Source organism: Tiliqua scincoides, chromosome 5 (genome assembly GCF_035046505.1).
Source record: "Tiliqua scincoides isolate rTilSci1 chromosome 5, rTilSci1.hap2, whole genome shotgun sequence".
Lineage (NCBI taxonomy): Eukaryota > Metazoa > Chordata > Lepidosauria > Squamata > Scincidae > Tiliqua > Tiliqua scincoides.
The window spans coordinates 86,920,649-86,938,471 of NC_089825.1; the positions used below are offsets into that span (position 1 = coordinate 86,920,649).

Here is a 17,823-nt window from a genome sequence, read left to right on the forward strand (position 1 = left end):
CTTGAAAAGATTTGGCTAGTCCTTTCAAATCATTGTGTAAAAAATGCAATCACTTCTTTGGCATCTCTGTGTGAGGTTTCCCCCAGCCTTCTTTCTTCTGTGCCCTTTTCCTAAGCTCCTTACCCTGCCCCCCCCAGTTGGTTATCTCCTTCCCATCCTTCCTTTCCTCAGTCCACTGCCTATTCTGCGCTCCTTCCATCAACCCATCTTTCTCTGGGTCCCTATTCCTTAGCTACCTCTTGTGCCCTCTTTCCACACAGGCTTCAGCTTCCCTGCTTCTGCTAATTCCTTTTCTGCTAATTCCTTTTCCCTGCCAGTAGAACACAGCTGACAGCCAGGGAGACAGACCAGAGACACACTACACTTGCTCCCAGTGTGGAAGGGACTGTCACTCCCGAATTGGCCTTTTCAGCCACACTAGACGCTGTGCCAGAACCACCATCCAGAGCGTGATACCATAGTCTTCCGAGACTGAAGGTTGCCAACTAATCCTAATAGAACTCAGCCCTTCTTGGTCCCAGGCTCTGAGAAATGAAAGAACCAAAAAAAACAAATGTTATGTCATCAGCAGGGTATTGGACCTGGGGAGAAAACCATACACCTCCCTCAGATGCATTTCAGAATAGAACATGGAAAGTCATCCCCAAGCACAGTTCACCCCATACTCTCAAAACATTTGTGTACTTACTACACAAATTTATATCCTACACTTTCCCCTCTCACTCAGAAGGCGCTCAAAGTGACAATATACAAATTAAAAATAAAACTACACAGAACAATAAATAACAGAACAGATAAGCAGCGTCAGGACATAGTGGAGGGCAGTAAATAAATACACTAACATAGCCAGTAAGTAAGGGAAGGTCAGTTGAACTACCAAGGTGCTGAAACCAAAGTAGTGCTGGTGCCAACCTCGCTTCTTGCAAAGTCTCTTCTTTTCTTTTAAGTCAGAACATGGGGTAAATAATTCTACACATATTACAAGGGTTGGAAAGGAGAACTTCTTCCAAGGATACTGTTTTCAATGGCAGCTTCAAGTTGAGCGTTACGCATGGGGGTCCACCCTTCGTTTGGGATGTGTCGCTTACAAATGTTGTTATTGTGGGACAGGAAATGGAAGGAAGACATTTTTAGAGCTGTGGAAATTCTAGTCAGCACAGGTTTTATATCTGAATTACAGATGCAAAAGTGAAAATACATATATATATACATATGCAGACACACACACATTTAAGAAACACTTATGAAAACAGCCTCAAGGGTGGGACTTGCAAGCCAGCCACCAAGAACTTCACCCTGTTCAACAGAATAATAAACAGAGAGCACGACTGCCTGGCAGCAGAGGAAACCATGAAAGGCCTGCTGTTTATCCTTCCTGAAGCACAATTAAAAATGGAGAAAATGGCAGGTTGGGGGATCGTGGGTCATTACAACAAGCTATATTTTGCCACAGCAGACAACTCTGTCTGCGAGCAAGCAGCCCCCTAAGGCGGTCACCAGGCCTGCCACATCAGCTGCTTTGCCTCAGCCTGAGGGACGCCGAGGACAACCAAAACTGGGCTGCAATTTCCTTGGAGAAGACAAGAGAGGAGGGGGCCCTGCCACTTCCGTTCCTCACCCTCACTGACAGCTATGTTGGCATCCCCACCACTGCAGGCTGAGGAGCAGCCAAATGCAGTTGGCATTTGAGAGCAAGAAAATGGGCCTGAGAAAGTTCCAAGCCATCCCTGCCCATAGAATGTTGTCATTCAGGTGATGAACTCTTGTTGCCTTGAGAGAGGAAAAGGGGGGGGGATGCAGAGAAGAAGGAAATCCTAGCATATGTCGAAGTGGTGAATTAAAGGAGACGGAAGCCTAGGACATGGAGCAGGGAGAAGATGGGGTGCCTGGTCTTCAAAAACGCACAGGCATGTTGTGACTCTAGGCACATCCAGTAGCAGGCACATGTTGTAGAAACTCCTGTACAACTAATGAACAATACAGACCTTACTAAATGTTCCCAAATCCCACTAGATAGCCAAATTCAAAAGTGAGAATTTATGTCCTCTCTCCACACCTTATGCTATTATCAACAGGACTTTCACCACAGCAGAACAAACCCTTCCTGTGTTCAGAGACAAGACAGTATCATCTCCTGATCAGCCAGCCTACTGGTTTCCTTCACGTTAGGGCAGTTACACTGATTGCCAATGCTCCATGACTAGCTCTTCTTCTCAATACTTAGTATGGTCGGAAGCATTCCATGACATCACAGCAGGTCAACCAATAGAGGGATGCAGACACCAAACAATAGCAAGAAATCACAGATATATGCATACAACATGTAGGAAAAATAGTAAGGGGCAAAGGCAGTTACAGCCCAGCTTTGATTATAAACAAAATCCACACCCTCAGTATAATAGGACTATGTCTGTTTAGCCTAGATATCCCATCCTGTATTTGTAGATTTCCCACAGGAGTAAGAGAGAATTATTATCTTCCATCTTCTCTATAGCTATTAAATATTTGAAAGCTGCTCTTAAGTCCTACCTACAATTTCCCATTCTCCTGGCTCAACATACTCAATTGTTCTTTCACTCTTTCCTCATCCATCTTGTGTACTATACCTTTTCCTTGTGGCACTCCCCTGGGTTTTATTGAGGGTGACTACTATCAGTCTTAAAAAGGCACTTGCCTAGAACCTGACTGAATGCCCCAAGGTACTGATGCTGTTTCTTTGTATATCCAGGGTACAGTGCTGTTACTAGCATAACATTAAGGTACACCCCCTTACTTAGGGTCCTCATTCCCTTTGAGTGATTTACAAGCCCAGGACACTGAAAATATTTTAATAACTACCCTGGTGTTCTATCCTGTTTAAACATCTCCTTTACATATCTGGGAAAGTGAGCGCTGATCTAAAAAGGCACAGATTAATTTCAAAGGTTCTACAATACACAAAGTAGGCAAAATACTACCCGATATTGAATTCACTTAGGTTGGTGTAGGGATGTGTAAGTTTTTGACTTTCACAGAACTCTTCAACAAGAAGAAAAAAATAATTTTGTAAGACTCAGAAACTTGCAAATTCATGTCCTGGCCTAAGCTGAACCAATAAAAGATAGTGAATTAAGGCATATTTTGTAACCCCAGCCTTTTCAACTCACCATGGTCAGTATCATCTCTTTGGGAGATTAATGGTCCAATACTATCCAACCTTACAGCGCTGGTGCAGCCGCAACGCAGGCCTGAGGTAAGGAAATCACTTTTCCCATACATTGAGGAGGCCTCTGTGACTGCCTCCCCAATACAGGAAGCAGTGCACACCCCATAGGCACAGCAGCATCAGCACTGGAAAACTGGATAGGATTGGGCCCTAACGTGGCTATTTAAAAATTAAAAATATGGTCAGTGATATGGCAATATCCTATGGACAGCGAAGCATATCACTACCACCACACAAGTTTCCTCGTCTATCTTTACAAGATGAGCACCTAATGAAAAAGACTTTACTTTCATTTTTGGCGAAGAAAGAAACAATTCTGTTTCACCTGTTTAACCCTCTAGTTGTCTGTTATGTGATAACTCTGCTGACTATTAGAATAATAGAATTATATTTGGTATACACATTCAGGGCACCATTCTATGCTTAAAGTCTGAGCCTTAGCTCAGCCACTACACACACTGGTAGAAAATGCAAAACTATACTGTAATGCAACATGAATGCTAACAAAAACCTAGAAATGACTTACCTATGCGCCTTTGTATCTGTTGTTCTCCAGCCTTTTGAATATGCCCCCCTCTTCACTCCACCTTCCCTGAGCTTCACAACCACTTACCACTCTTCTTCCCTCAACTGCCTGGGAGCTCTTGACTCAAGACAACAGCAAACATTGGCCTGGTCTATCTATTTACCAGAATGAGATAGAATCCTGGAGGGATCAAGTGGACCATACCACTTCAGGCTACAGGTAGAAGATGCCACCGCTTGCCATTTTCTTTTTAACCCACATCATCTATTTTCTATGTATAGAGTTGGCTGTGCTACTTTTCAAGCTGGCCACTCATTTTACAAGTTCAGGGTGACAGAGAAGGAGGGAGGAGAAGCCCTAGGCTCTCTTATAATAGAAACATACGTATATCTCTTTAAAATAATGATTCCATAGAATCATTTCCACTTGTCTCTAGGTTGTTTCAAACACTGCAGATTTGCTACACGACCAGTACTTTCAGACAAGGGGGGAAAAACATGCAGTGCAAATTTATGCACATGCACTAAGAAGTCATGATAACCTGTGGCTTTCTTGTTCATACAGACATTGCAAAATTGGTGCAAATGTTACCATTGGTGACTAAGGGTGCAATCCTAACCCCTTATGTCAGTGCTTTCCAGCCATTCCCATTTCAGTGCTTTCCAATGTCCCACTGGCACTGCTGTGCCAGTGCTGGAAAGCACTGACATAAGGGGTTAGGATTGCACCCTAAGTATCTCTGAAGGTATGTATGCTTCTTAACTGCTAGCTGTGTAGGATATCTGCAGATCACTTGAGGGTTTTCCAGTCATGAGAAAATAGACCTTTCAATTGCTTCCACACTGTGGACCTACAGAAGGAACTTGAAGGTCTGGCACCAGACCTCTGCCCACAGTTCCCACACGTAATGCCAGTTTGGCTGTGACCTAGATGAAATAAGCAACCTGGTTCTCATACAAGGTTGCCAAATGGAACCGCCTGAAAAGGGAAACTGAGGCAGGGTGTGCAGGTGTGTACCATTTGCTCAGATTGAGTCACAGACAGAGCCAGAAACAGAAGCCGGAAGTCCCAATACGCTTCTGCCTCGTTACACCCATACGCAGCAAAGAGAATCTTATTATAGTTCTTCTCATAATTTATCCACCTTCACTATCACTGCTTTCTAAAGAGTCCAAGGTGTTTTAAATTTTTCCCGCAAGGGATACTGATAGTGGTCCTACAAGATGTTCATTGTTCCCATTTTAAAGCAACTTGCCCCCAGACCACGTGCAGTGTTCATGGGTAGCTTCACACATTGTTATAAGCACATACAGCAGCGCTGGCGTGATGCAGAATTGCCACCTGATGCTGTCTCTGGTCTACCACCTCTGTGCTAAAAAGAGACAAAGGCCAAAACCCTGGCAACCCTTGAATGCCATGAAACCCGGAAATGTGGGGCTTCTGGTTTCGTTTATAGGCAAACTCTTCTGCACTACTAGGTTTCAATGCAGTGAGCGATGAGCACAATAAAGGGAGGGAAATGAACAGCTTTATGCTTCCAAGTTCGTGGTTGGATCAGTGGCAGTCTCAGGGTCAAAGGCAACCCAAACCTGCTGCCCCCTAAGATCCCTGCAATTTGGTATCAATGCAACCTGCTTCAGGTGACTGTGTGCTTGGGCCAGCACTGAGACACAGATATATATAGGGATAACCTTGGCGCACACAGTTTCTGAATGGTTCCTAATAATCATCCTTCAGTATTAGTTAATAAGCCAGGTTGTGTCTGGGCTGTGACACTTCAGCGGAGCGACTCCCATGACTGAGTGTTCCTCCACATACAACCATTTTTCCCTATACAGAAATGGTGCTGTGTGATGCTTACAGCACAATCCTAACCATGACTACTCAAAAGTAAGTCCTACTGTGTTTAGTAGGGCTTACTCCCAGGAAAGTGTGTATAGGACTGCAGCCTTAACTGGTAACTGCACAAACCCAAAATTGAACCCTGGTTATCACCCATAGCATTGAAACAAATCCTAGTCATATTTCAACACACACCACAATGCATCCACTCAGGGCAGTAAAATGTCATCAGGTCTTAAAGGTGCTGTGAGACAGAAGCATGTACTCTGCAGCAAAAGCTTTGGCACCACAGGAGGCACAGTGCATCCTTTACGGGAAATAAAAGTGAAATTTTCATTCAAGTGACATTTTCACACACACCCAATTCTATTAGAATAGCCAGTGCCCCATAAGTAGGACTAAGGCCCAGGTTCCTTGCAACTCTTATAGGCAAGTACTGGAGTCCTTCAAGTCCAGAAAGAGAGAAGCCCAAAACATCCTGGCACCTATTAAACCTCAGAACAGTCCCACTTTTCTTGTGGTTTCACTGAAATCCCAGACTCGATTTGCTTCCAATTCAGCCTTCCACCTGGGTGGAAGAAGAGCCCTATCTAAACCCTTCTTGACACATCTTTGTATTGGAAAAAAATCAGCTCTGACATCAGCTCCTGCAGTTCCCTGATGGCCTGCAGCTCTGGTGCAAGAGAGAGAAAGGAAGGTACATGGTCGAAACAATATAAGAAACTTAATAATCATATTTAGCATTTATATAGTGTTTTCTGGGTGTGCAAAGTGTCTCACAGGTATTATTTTTACGAAATCCTTAGCACAACCCTGTAAGGTGAGTAAGTATTATTAGCATCCTCACAGAGCAATCAGGGAGAGGAGGCTGAGAAGGCGTGCTTTGCCTAAGGCCAGTGAGTGAGTTCAGGGCAGAAGAGAGATTCAAACTGGGGAAGTCCTCTGAGTGGCAGCTCAGCTTTTTAACCACTGCACCTGACCAGCTCTCCTAAGGTCACTCCTAGGCCTGACCCATTTACGCAGAAGGAAGTTCAGCTAAGTTCAACAGAACTTCCTTTTAAGACTGTACAATCTGGATCAGAGGAACTAACAAAACACCCACTACCATCCGCCAGGACACATGGGAAACTCCCTCATGACAAACTACTCAGGGCTAAAATCTGAGGAAGGACAACACTGCACTCCTGGGTGCCAGTATCACATCTTTATTGCTGCCCCTCTATCTGCTCCTTCTGATACGCAATGAATACCGTAGTTCAGTGTATCCCAAAGTGTGGGTCATGACCCACAAGGTCGCAAGCCCAAGCACAGTGGGTTGCAATCTGGGCCCTTCCGGCCACCCTTCCGCTAGTTTGACTCCAAATAAGAGCCATGCCAGAAGCGCCATTACTTAATGAGGCCTCTCCTGGCCTGATGACCCACTACAGGCCTCTGCAGGCCTCAGAATGGCCACCAGAAGCCTCCGGAAGCCACATCTGGAAGCCAATTCCAGCTTGCTTCTGAAAACCAGACGTGGCTTATGGAGGTTTCTGGTGACCAATCTGAGACCTGCAGGGGCCTATAGAATGGGTCACTGGACCAGAAGCAGCCCCCAGCACAACTTGAGCATTGCAACCCACCACTGAGGACAAGGTGGGTTGCAGTGCTGAAAAGTTTGGGAACCCCTGCCATAGCTCTGCAGCCTTGATCCCAGGGGTCTTTGCCTGTTCTTAGACTAACTGCCTAGCTGACAGACTAGGAGGTTACACTAACCTCCTAATCTGTCAGGACCCCGTCTCCCTGCCTGTCTTTCTGCATGCATCTTGGTGCCAGCTCCTTTTTGGATGACTTCTTTGGCTTCTACCCTGAACCGTACCTGCAGACTGACCTGTCTGGAGATCAGCTCCAGGGCACCATTCCACTCCAAATCAAATGCTGCCAGCACTCATATTTCAGCTCTTGTATGCTCAGCACACTACAGCCCAGCACTGATACACGAAGATGAGAGGCTAGGGGCTGATAACAAGTGATGGCTCTATAGGGCAGGAAAAAGTCATAAAGCTGCAAAAATGCAAGGGTGAGACTCTGACCATTCAAGGAAGATCTTTATGAAATGGTCTCAAGGAGAGGGAAAGGGCTTGAGAAATGGAGAAATGCCACAGGGAGCAGCACAGGGGGGTGGGTGGGCAAGAATGAGACAAGATAACAAGAGCAGATGCAGAAGCCCTAGCAAGGTTTGAGGCTGGCACCGAAGAATTCGAGCTTTTTAGCCATCTCCATGCAGGACAAGAGCTTAAACCACTAGAAGCTGGGAAAACCGCTCCACTTGGGAATCTGATGCATTTTTCAACGCCTGGGTTTGTGCCAAGTGGACCAAGGGGACAGAGGTGTGGGGAGAGAAAAAGCAGTGGCAGGCCAGGTTGGGGGAAAGAAGGCAAAGAAGGGGGTGCATCTCACAAGGTTGCCAGGAAACCGAATAAAACAAGGACCCTAAAAGGACTTTGTAAATGAAGAAGCACTACATAAATGATGGATATTGCTGATTCGAGAAGCTGTCCCTCAAGAGCACAAGCTCTGGACCAAGTCACTCAGCTCAACGGCCTGACAAGAGAAAGGGAAGGGATCCAAGAGTGCAATTCAAGCACCCTCACCATTCCCAAATGACACCCAATTTGCAAATGAGCTGTCCTGAGTCAGCTTTCTGAGGGCATAGTCTGCACTGACTCACCCTCTTGCTCCTGGACTGGTAGATCCCTGAGTTCAGGGAATGCTGACAATAATCTGAACCTCCTCCCCCCTCCCGCCTGCTCCCAAAGTCCCTCTCTGTTCCTGGCCCTGAGGTCATTCTCCATGTGCTTTTTGTCTGCTCTGCAGTTTGTTTCCTATTGTCAACCAACCCGGTGGCCCTCGGAAAGGGATGGCGGATGCGCTGTGAGCCAAGCACGCAGATTAAAAACTTTTTTTGCACGGGCAGCTTCTTGTTCATTCATTCAAGCTGAATGACAGAAGCTCCGGACAACAGGAAACAAAAGATTTGCAGAGGAAGTACAGACGTAGTTACAAAATGCAGAGGACCTCTGTGTTCACATCTGCCCCTCCTTCCCCACCCATCCCAAAACTAAGTGACACTTTGTAATTAGATTTTTCTGTGCCTAATGCATTTTTAGCATGTATCATACATGCAAAATATAATTATGATGGTTATTATTACTGCTTATATAACAGCATTAGTGTACGTGGAGCTTTCCAGAGTATAGTAAGCAGGGGGGAGTAACTGGCCCACCTCACCCCAGCACTGTCTGTTCTAGTGGCAGTCTGCTGGTGTTGCATCTTTTTAGATTGTGAGCCCTTTTGGGACAGGGTGCCATTAGATAGTTGATATTTTATTTTCTCTGTAAACCACTTTGTGAGCTTTTTGTTGAAAAGCGGTATATAAATACTGTTGTTGTTGTTGTTATAGTAAGCAAAAAATGAAGACCCTGCCCCAAGGAGCTTACTGTCTAAAATTTGACAATGGAAAGCCAAAGATGACAGAGGATGATTTTTAAGATGCATGTTTGATGCAGACATATGCAGCTGAGATTCCCAAGGAGTGCCTTAATAAATTTGCTTTACACTTATATTTGCCTTTTCTGCATCATGGAACACAAGACAGTGCACGTGAGGATCCTAGATGGATATCCATCCAGGCCAAGAGTTCCCAAAGTACACGTCGTGACACCTTAAGATACTGCAGCACACTCACAGGGGTGCTATAGGATGTTCCCGGCGGCCCCTCATACCCGTTCCCTCAGGCGCCACCATCTTGGTTCTCACAAAATCTTGTAAGAACCAAGATGGTGATGCCCAAATCTCATGAGTAGGTGCTGCTATCTTGGATCTCATGAGATTTCATGAGATTCAAAAAGGCAGCACCCAGCTGAACCAGGAAGAAGAGGCTACAGGGGTGTCATGACTCAAGTACATTTGAGAGCCACTGATCTAGGCAACGACCAGGTTTCATTCTGCTTGCTTCATATGCCCTCAGACCAGGCACTGGGACCATGTTATGAAGAGTAAATGACGTCCATTTTCTGATCTGTTACAGGGAACCACTCAGCTGATAAGAAGTTCCTTAACACACGCCGCAGCAAGGGCATGTTTAATTACATCAAATATTACATACAGTAACATGCGGGATATAAACATACACTAATAAGTAACATGGAAAACAGTTCAGTTTAGCCATGACTCCCCACAGATTAATCTCAACCAAAATACGTCTATGGAAGTTACCATTTTCCATTAGCTATCCATACATGCCTGTGTTGGAGAGTAAACACACGTACCACCACGCAGAATGATCCCCTAAGGCAGCGGTTCCCAAACTCTCCGGGAGTTTGGAAGCTGCAGTGAGTCCTCGCAGGGGAACAGGGAATGCAGCTACACGATCCCCAGGATCACGCCACTGAAGGGAGCAACAGGGACTTCATTTTACTCACCAGCAGCAGCCTCCCGGGGGTGCAGAGAACCCCACAGAAGCCTCCACAGGGCTCCCCGAACCTTGGAAAAACTAAAAACAAAGATTGTGACCCACTTCCAGTTTCCAATCACAAAAACGGAAGTGGGTCGTGATCTTTATTTTTAGATTTTTCAAGGCTTGGGGATCCCTGCGGAGGCTTCCGTGAGGTTCCCAACAACCTCAGGAGGCTCTGCTGATGCTGATGAGTAAAACTAAGCCCGTCACCCCTGGTAGCGACACGATCCTGAGGATCGCATTGCTGCATTCCCCACTCCCCACCTCTGAAAGGGGAAAGGACAGAGTTCCTCAGGCTGGAGCGCTGCAACACCCCGGTTTGAGAACCTTTGCCTCAGGGCACTTCCTAAAAAACTAGAACATGATCTTTAATTTCTGGTAACGGAAACCTAGAAGTTAATGGACTCTAGAAACCCTGCAGTTTGAAGATCAAACTGCACGTTAAGGCAGACAGACTCTCTTAAAAGTTTTTACAACTAGCGAGGGGGGAGGGAATGTAGACTGGAATCCTAGTGAGAGAGAAAGGGGTTTAAACACTCTTTCCTTGCAGTGTTTCCACAGTGAAAATCACTCCCCTGAAGCTGCTCTATGCTTTCTTGGTAAAAACATGTGGGCACAGCTGTATTTCTGACCAAGAAAGAAGTCAAGGTGAGGAAAGAGGAGGAAGACAGATTCCTCATTAAAAGGTACATATATTCCCTATTCCTATTTGTTCATGTGCAAGTTAGAGGGAGACCATACCACAGGGAGAAAGCCAATTATAAAGGAGTGCCAAGGATAATTCCAGGATATCCTCTTGTGACGTCAGGCCAAATGATCCTCTTTGTAGGGGAAAACTGGGAAAGGTATTTCTGGTGCATGGACCATGTGTGAACAAGACAGTACCCCTTCCTAAATAAGTCCATAATAACACCTAATATTGCTTGCCTTTCTTTAGATCAGGGGTGTTCAAAGTTTTTGGCAGGAGGGCCACATCAGCTCTTTGACACTGTGTCAGGGGCCGGGGGGGGGAATTAATTTACATTTAAAATTTGAATAAATTTGAATAAATTTACATAAATGAATATATTAAAGATGAACTTATATCAATGAATGAAGGTCTTGCAATAGCTCAAGGCCTATAAAAGGCCTTGCACAAAGCAATGTCAGCCTTTCCTTTGCTGCCACTGCTGCATCACAGACGTGAAACAGCAAGCAGTGGAAGGAGCCCTCATCCCACAGCTCACACGAGAGCTCAAACAGTCGCCCTCACGCTGAGATCAGTTGCATCCGGTCAGAGTGGGTTCCAACAAATCTCCGTAGAGCCAGAGGCTCACTGGGGGCTCCCTGAGGGCCACATTGAGAGGCCTCCAGGATTTGGGCACCCCTGCTTTAGATGAACAAATACATCAGAGGTTTTTCTTGCTGCAAAAAAACCAAACGGCCTTGCACAACTGCTATAAATGCACAATTCAGAACATAAAATACATTAAAGGTCAACTACCCCACAGTTAACATTAACCACAGAGTTTCATCAATCTTCTTCCATGTGCAACTTCCCACTTCTAGATCTGACCTAATCTCTGAGATCACGCAAATAAATATCTATCCACCACACGTTTATGGGTTAGCTGCCATTTTCTTGGACCGAGTACTGGATTCATATTCATGCTTAGCACAGACTTACTGCATGATCCTGGACAATCTTTAGAGTATTCTTTTTTAGATTTTGTATAGCACCCAGCAATTTGTGGTGCTATATCAACAAGATAATTTTGACCCGTGATCTCCATCTGTAAAATGGAAAGAGTACATAAATGGTGAACTGCAAAGTGAGTAATATGGAAGCTGACACCCCTTGATTTGAAATCTTCTGATCTGCCTTTCAGGAGTGCTAGAGGTGGCTGTGATCATGTATCAATGAGAAAAAGTACCCCTCCCCCCTTTTTCTCAGAGGTACTTCTTCAGGTAATCCACAAATGAGTACATCAGAGATGTTAAACAATTAATATTACCTCTCTTAATAAACAAAGCACTCTAGCAGTCAAGACAAAGACACACACACACACACTTCAGAAGAATCGGGGGCTTTTAAACTATTATTTTGGAGCCTAGTCTTCTCTAACAAGTCCTCAGGCACCCGGCTTTCCTCCCAACACAGAATTAATTCTTGCTCACGATAAACTTTTCTAAACTTTTCTAAATAGCTTCTCACTACAGCATCTTGCACCAACAGCAAACTGATTTACAAGGTGAAAAATAATTTTAATAACAAAGAGCAATATAACAGATTTGCCAGTAAATTCAGAAAAGCCTGCCTTTTTGCTAGCTTACCTTCCCACACATACTTATGTTAGTCATTTGTGGTCAGATAGCACAGAGAATTGGGGGGGGGGGAACCAACAGTTATAAAACATTCCTGCAAGTAAATTTTACTTGCCACAGGCAACCAGGGGAATGACTACTCAAACCCTGCAATATAATTTTGTTTTAGACAAGTTCTGCGGCATGGAAAGGAATTCAGTGCTCTTAAGATTCTGTTTTTATGTATGTATTAATGTTGTTTTATTTTTGTTTTTAAAAAGCAAGTATCCAGTCCTCATGCTTTTGGGAAGAAGGGATTCAGCACCCTGCCCTTCCTCTATGTAACATCTTCTCCCACTGCAGCAGTTTTTTTTTCCTCCCATTTTATTTGGAAATCTATACAAAGTAAACTCAGGACAGCTTCTTTCTTCATCCTGCAGAATCTCAAAAATCCAGCAAGAGACCCTCTGGGGATTTGGGGGCCAAAGAAAGACCTGGCGCCACCATCTCCCCCCTTTCCCCAGATCTGCCCTAGGCCAGGGTCAAAATTTGGTAGACTCCACTGCCATCACGAAGACAAAGTCAAGCAAAGAGAGACCATCCTTGAGTGCCTCTCAGTTACATGAAGATTTCCCCAAAGCACATAGCCAAAGGTCAAGGCAGAGTTCAACCAGCCACGGGCAGGCAAACAGTTAAAACGTAAAAAGAATTTATTAAAAATATGGGAGGAGGGGGTGAATAATACAAGGAGAAAAGAATTAAACAAGCAGGTTTTGAAAGCAGCTAGGGCGTTGACAGTGCCCAGGTGCAGAGCTTAGCAAAAATTTATGCAGGCAACTACAGGCAACCTTAAAAGCAAAATAATTCTCTGAAGCATCTAAAATCTGTGGGTGAGAACTTGACCACACAGCGATGCATCCTCTGCAGGGAGCGAAGTCAAGAACCCTCACCTTAAGATTGGGCCCTAGGAAATCTAGTTTTGATAATGTCACTGTCCCATCCTACTGGGTGTTTTATGACCACCTTTGACTGGTCAGGTGGGCTCAGGTGCCCCATAAGCTGCTGCACGCCAACCCCAGAAGGTGGACTGGCTAGGATCTACGGTTCTAGAGGAACCAGATGAAGAAGACACAGAATACGCAAAACATCCTGTCTGCCTGGCCATGAGGTCTTTCTGCAATAGCACTGATTGCAAAGTGTTTCAGGGAAACCTCTTCCCTATTGAGCTTTACTTATACTGAGTCTTTCCTTAAGAGAAACATGTGGGTATAATAAGCAAAGGGAGTTCAATCAACACAGGCCTGCCTTGATTCTTCCATATATTGCCATATTTCGACAGAAAGGGCACTCAAGAGAAGAGATTTCAGAAGCTGCTCAGTCAATATGAAACTCCTCTTCTGCAGACTCAAAAAATGGCCAATTGCTGCTCTGGCACTTATAGAAGCTTTTCTCCTTGGGCAAACAGCACACACAGGACAGAGGTGAATGGGAAGGATCCGGGTTGAAATGGGAGGGATCCGGGTTGACCCTGTGTAAGGGTCAAACACACTCACGCAGGCATGTGTGCACCATGGCCTCGATCCATGAGATTCAGCTCCTATTTACCAAGGAATGTTAGAACACATTGAGGGCCAGTGACACAATTAATGTCATGTGTGGTTTGGCTCTGTGCCCTTTTTGGAAGCCCTGTTTTTTTTTGGAACTGGCATACAGTGGCCAAGGTTAAAGTTCTTAATTGGGAAGACCTACATTTAGCATGATTTTTATTTTTTTAAAGCACATCTCCCAAATCAACAACAACTGCAATTTTCATCTCCCAAGGGATAGAAGTATAAATGTCATTTTTAATTTTTTTTTTTTACTTTGAAGCTAAAACATTCCACCTAATGACACACTGTCAATCTTAGCCCTTAAAAGGGAGGGTGAATGCCTTATAATTTACTAAAGTATCCAACCAGAAACATTCAGTGGATAGAGAATTGGATACAGCAGAAAGATATGGGTAGCATTCTATGCATGACACAATTTAATGCAGGAGAAGCACAGAACTAGGAACTATGCACACAATTCTGCCTCCTGTGAAGCCCCACTTTCATTTTAGGAAAAAGCAGAGCAGGTTTCTAGCCCTCATGGTTGTAAATATATGCTGGGCAATGCCTGCTAACATCTTAGAACCAAGAGGAACTGGTGAAAACGATTTTTTAAAATGTTTTAACTTCAGTGCTCTACAGCAGGGATCTCCAAACCCTGGCCCGGGGGCCAGATGCGGCCCACAGCAAGCCTTTTTCTGGCCCGCAGCCAACCTCTTGTCCCCTGAAAGCCTCTGGCCCACTCAACTGAACATGACCAGAACTGTGCTCTGATTGTGTCTGGAGGGTGTTTTGAGCACCAGAGAGGTGGAATGAATGAGCCCATTCATTCATTTATTCACTCATCTAAGTTCCATCTCTAATTTAATTTAAATTTTATATTTAAATTTTTTCCCCGACACTCCACACCACGCCAGATATTTGATGCGGCCCTCTGGCCAAAAAGTTTGAAGACGCCTATTCTAGGCCACTAGTGGTGTTGCGAACACATGCATTTTCATAATTCTCATGCTTTCATCTGGGGTTTATCAAATCATCTCAGAAACCTTCTGGAATTACACAGAACTCTTCCAGTTGCTAAAACGGATACCTTTAAAACTCTTTCTTCTCTAAACATCTCCAAACTTCGCTTTTTAAAAAAGCCAAAAAAATAAAAAGGAGGGCTTGAGGACTGTGATCTTAAGTCAGGTATCCAACCTACCAGCATTGGTTAAACCCAGCCTTCCCTACCCCCAATGTCTTAATGTCTGTGCACCAAAACCAGATATTTGATGCAGCCCTCTGGTCAAAAAGTTTGGAGACCCCTGCTCTACAGGAACCTCTCTTTCCATATGATTAGCAAAACTGGAATAAATAACACAAAATATTTTTTTTACACTGCTAAATAAATAATGCAAAATAGAACATGCAAGCGTGCATAATTTATAAAGGCTACAGAATCTGGCTTTTCCTTAGATCAGAATTTGATCTCAACACAGAATCCTCCCCCATCCCCCAAATGCAGAGTACCCTGCTCATCTATGAAGTTTACAAAGAGATCTTGGGTCGGTCACCCACTCTCAGTCAAACACATCTCACAAGGAGGTTGCAAGAACAAAATGGGACAAGCCCCACATAAGCTACTGTTTCAGAACTGGGCAGGAAGTCTGGTCTAGAGGGTAGAGCCTCCATTTGCCTGAAGATAACATCCACAAGGTCGCCAGTTCGAGGCTATCGGCACCGTGCGATCTTGAAGCAGCTGACAAGCTGAGCTGAGCTATTTCCATCTGCTCTGAGCGTGGGAGGATGGAGGCCAGATCAGAACGAAACATCTGAATTGTTGTGGCTCTTGAAAGATAGAGCCTTCTTTCAATTGTAAAAATCCCTACGGGGATTTAATAAGCCTGCCTATGTAAACCGCCTTGAATAAAGTCTTGAATAAAGACCAAGAAAGGTGGTATATAAATACCTGTATTATTATTATTATTATTATTACTTTCACTTTACCCCAATTCTCTTTGAAGCAAGGATACTAAAATGACACTTTTTTTTTTTTTTACACATGCTGAATGCATAAAAAAAATCCATGAATCAGTGCAGGATGTAACTCTACGACCAAGGACAGTTTTGAAGACCAATTTCAGGTTCAGCCTCAACTTTCTAAGCCTTCAGGCTCACAAAATGACTTAAAGACCTCATAAATGAGGAGTGGAATGCAGCTTTATCAAACTAAAGAACATCCCAGGGATAGGCTGTCATTAGTGGGTTGCTATGTCAAACACTCCCAAGTTACGCATCACAGAAACTGAGGCTGTGAGCAAGTTACCCCAAGGGCAAGCAAGGGAGCCTATTATTAATTCCTGACATGGTACTTGCCTCCTGAAACTCATGCCAGCTAAGCTGCCTGTTTGCCCAGTACGTACGCTGTGTCCTGATTCCAATACCGTGTCAGGATCCATTCTTGCATTAAGGGCTGTTTGAATATAGGTTATTTGCTACACAGAGCTTGCATTAGCTCACAAAACTAAAAGCACAGCCACACTCACTCTCTTAGGTTGCATAAGGGAAAAGGAAGGACATTGCTCGCAGAGACAAAAGTTCTGAATTTTTTTAAATGAGCAAGTCTACCTGGGCATTGCAAATTTTGACCTGAAAGCTTCCCCACCCCAGGTTCACATTTTGGGGGCTGACTGTGGTTGGTAAGTAAAATAATTTCCATGGGTGCGCAAGGCACTTCCACTGTTGCTATTACTTTCTGTGTCTGAAATATGAATCCCAGCACTCCAGAGAGGCTTTAAGACAATGTTCAAATTACGTCCCAGGAGGCAAGAGTAACACATTATAGAGACCACAATCATCACTTTTAGGACATGAACACATCAAGTTGCCTTGTATCAAGTCATGACTATCAGGATTTCACCGGAGTTGAAGCTGGGGTTCTTTCCCAGCCTTACCTCCAGATACCATGGTCTGAGCCCGGAACCTTTGGCATGAAAAACCAGTGCTCCTCCAGTTAGCTACCTTCTACAGCACTGGATAGGTCTAAACATTTTCCTTACTTTCATTCTCCAAACCACCACGTCATGACAATTATTCCTATTTTACAGACTTGGGAAACTGAGGTGGAGAACAAGTGAATTGCTCCAACCCTCTGAAAGGTATCTTGACAAGGGGCGTCTACACACGCACGCATAAAATATGCCTCTTACCGTAAGGTTTCTGTCCATCCTGTGCCTTGCATGGCACTTTTGCCGGGCCATTGCCGCCCCGGCACGGCGCCACCGCCTTTCCCACCACTCGGTGTTGTCGTTCCGCAAACTCGTCAACCAGATGCAACGGGGTTCGGGCAAGCTGCAGTCCACTCCAACAGCTCGCTCAAAGCGCCAGCCTTTCCCTGCACGTGCCACACTCCACACTCCTTTCCCCACCACCGAGACGCCGTGATGTGATGGGGCTGGAGGGTGTGGGGGTCCCCGTGGCCCGCCATCACGGGGAGCCCGTTTCCCCTGACTTGACCCCTCTTCTACCATTCTACTCCCAAACAAGAAAATCTCTGGCACAGAGACAGCAAGGTTGGGAGTGAAAGAACCAACCGATCAGAACTTGGACGCATCAACAAGATGGTTTTCAGGTCAAATCTCAAGTCCTGCTGCCAGATTGCTTCTGCTCCATCCAGACTCGTTGGACACACACTCAGCTCTGTCCTTGATTGCTTTCTAGACTTCAGCAGAAGTCTGCTTGCTGGTGTTCTGATCTTCCTCCCTATTCAAAAAAGTTGCGCTCTGTCGTCTCATGGACAAAATGTTGATGATTTCCAAGTCCAGGCACGCCAGATATCAGTATGCATACACACTCAGAGAGAACACAGCGGCCAGCCTTGCAATACCACGTCCCTCTTGCTACA

At 44.8% G+C, this 17,823-nt stretch overlaps 1 protein-coding gene across 1 annotated transcript in view; it reads right to left on the bottom strand.

Annotated features, from left to right (window-relative positions):
* Positions 1–17,449, bottom strand: part of ARHGAP23 (Rho GTPase activating protein 23) — a 115,510-nt gene extending 98,061 nt beyond the window's left edge. The window contains exon 1 of the mRNA XM_066626944.1: positions 17,129–17,449. Within this exon, the coding sequence (XP_066483041.1) occupies positions 17,129–17,449 (321 nt within the window). The remainder of the gene's footprint in view (positions 1–17,128) is intronic.
* Between the last annotated feature and the right edge of the window lie 374 nt (positions 17,450–17,823).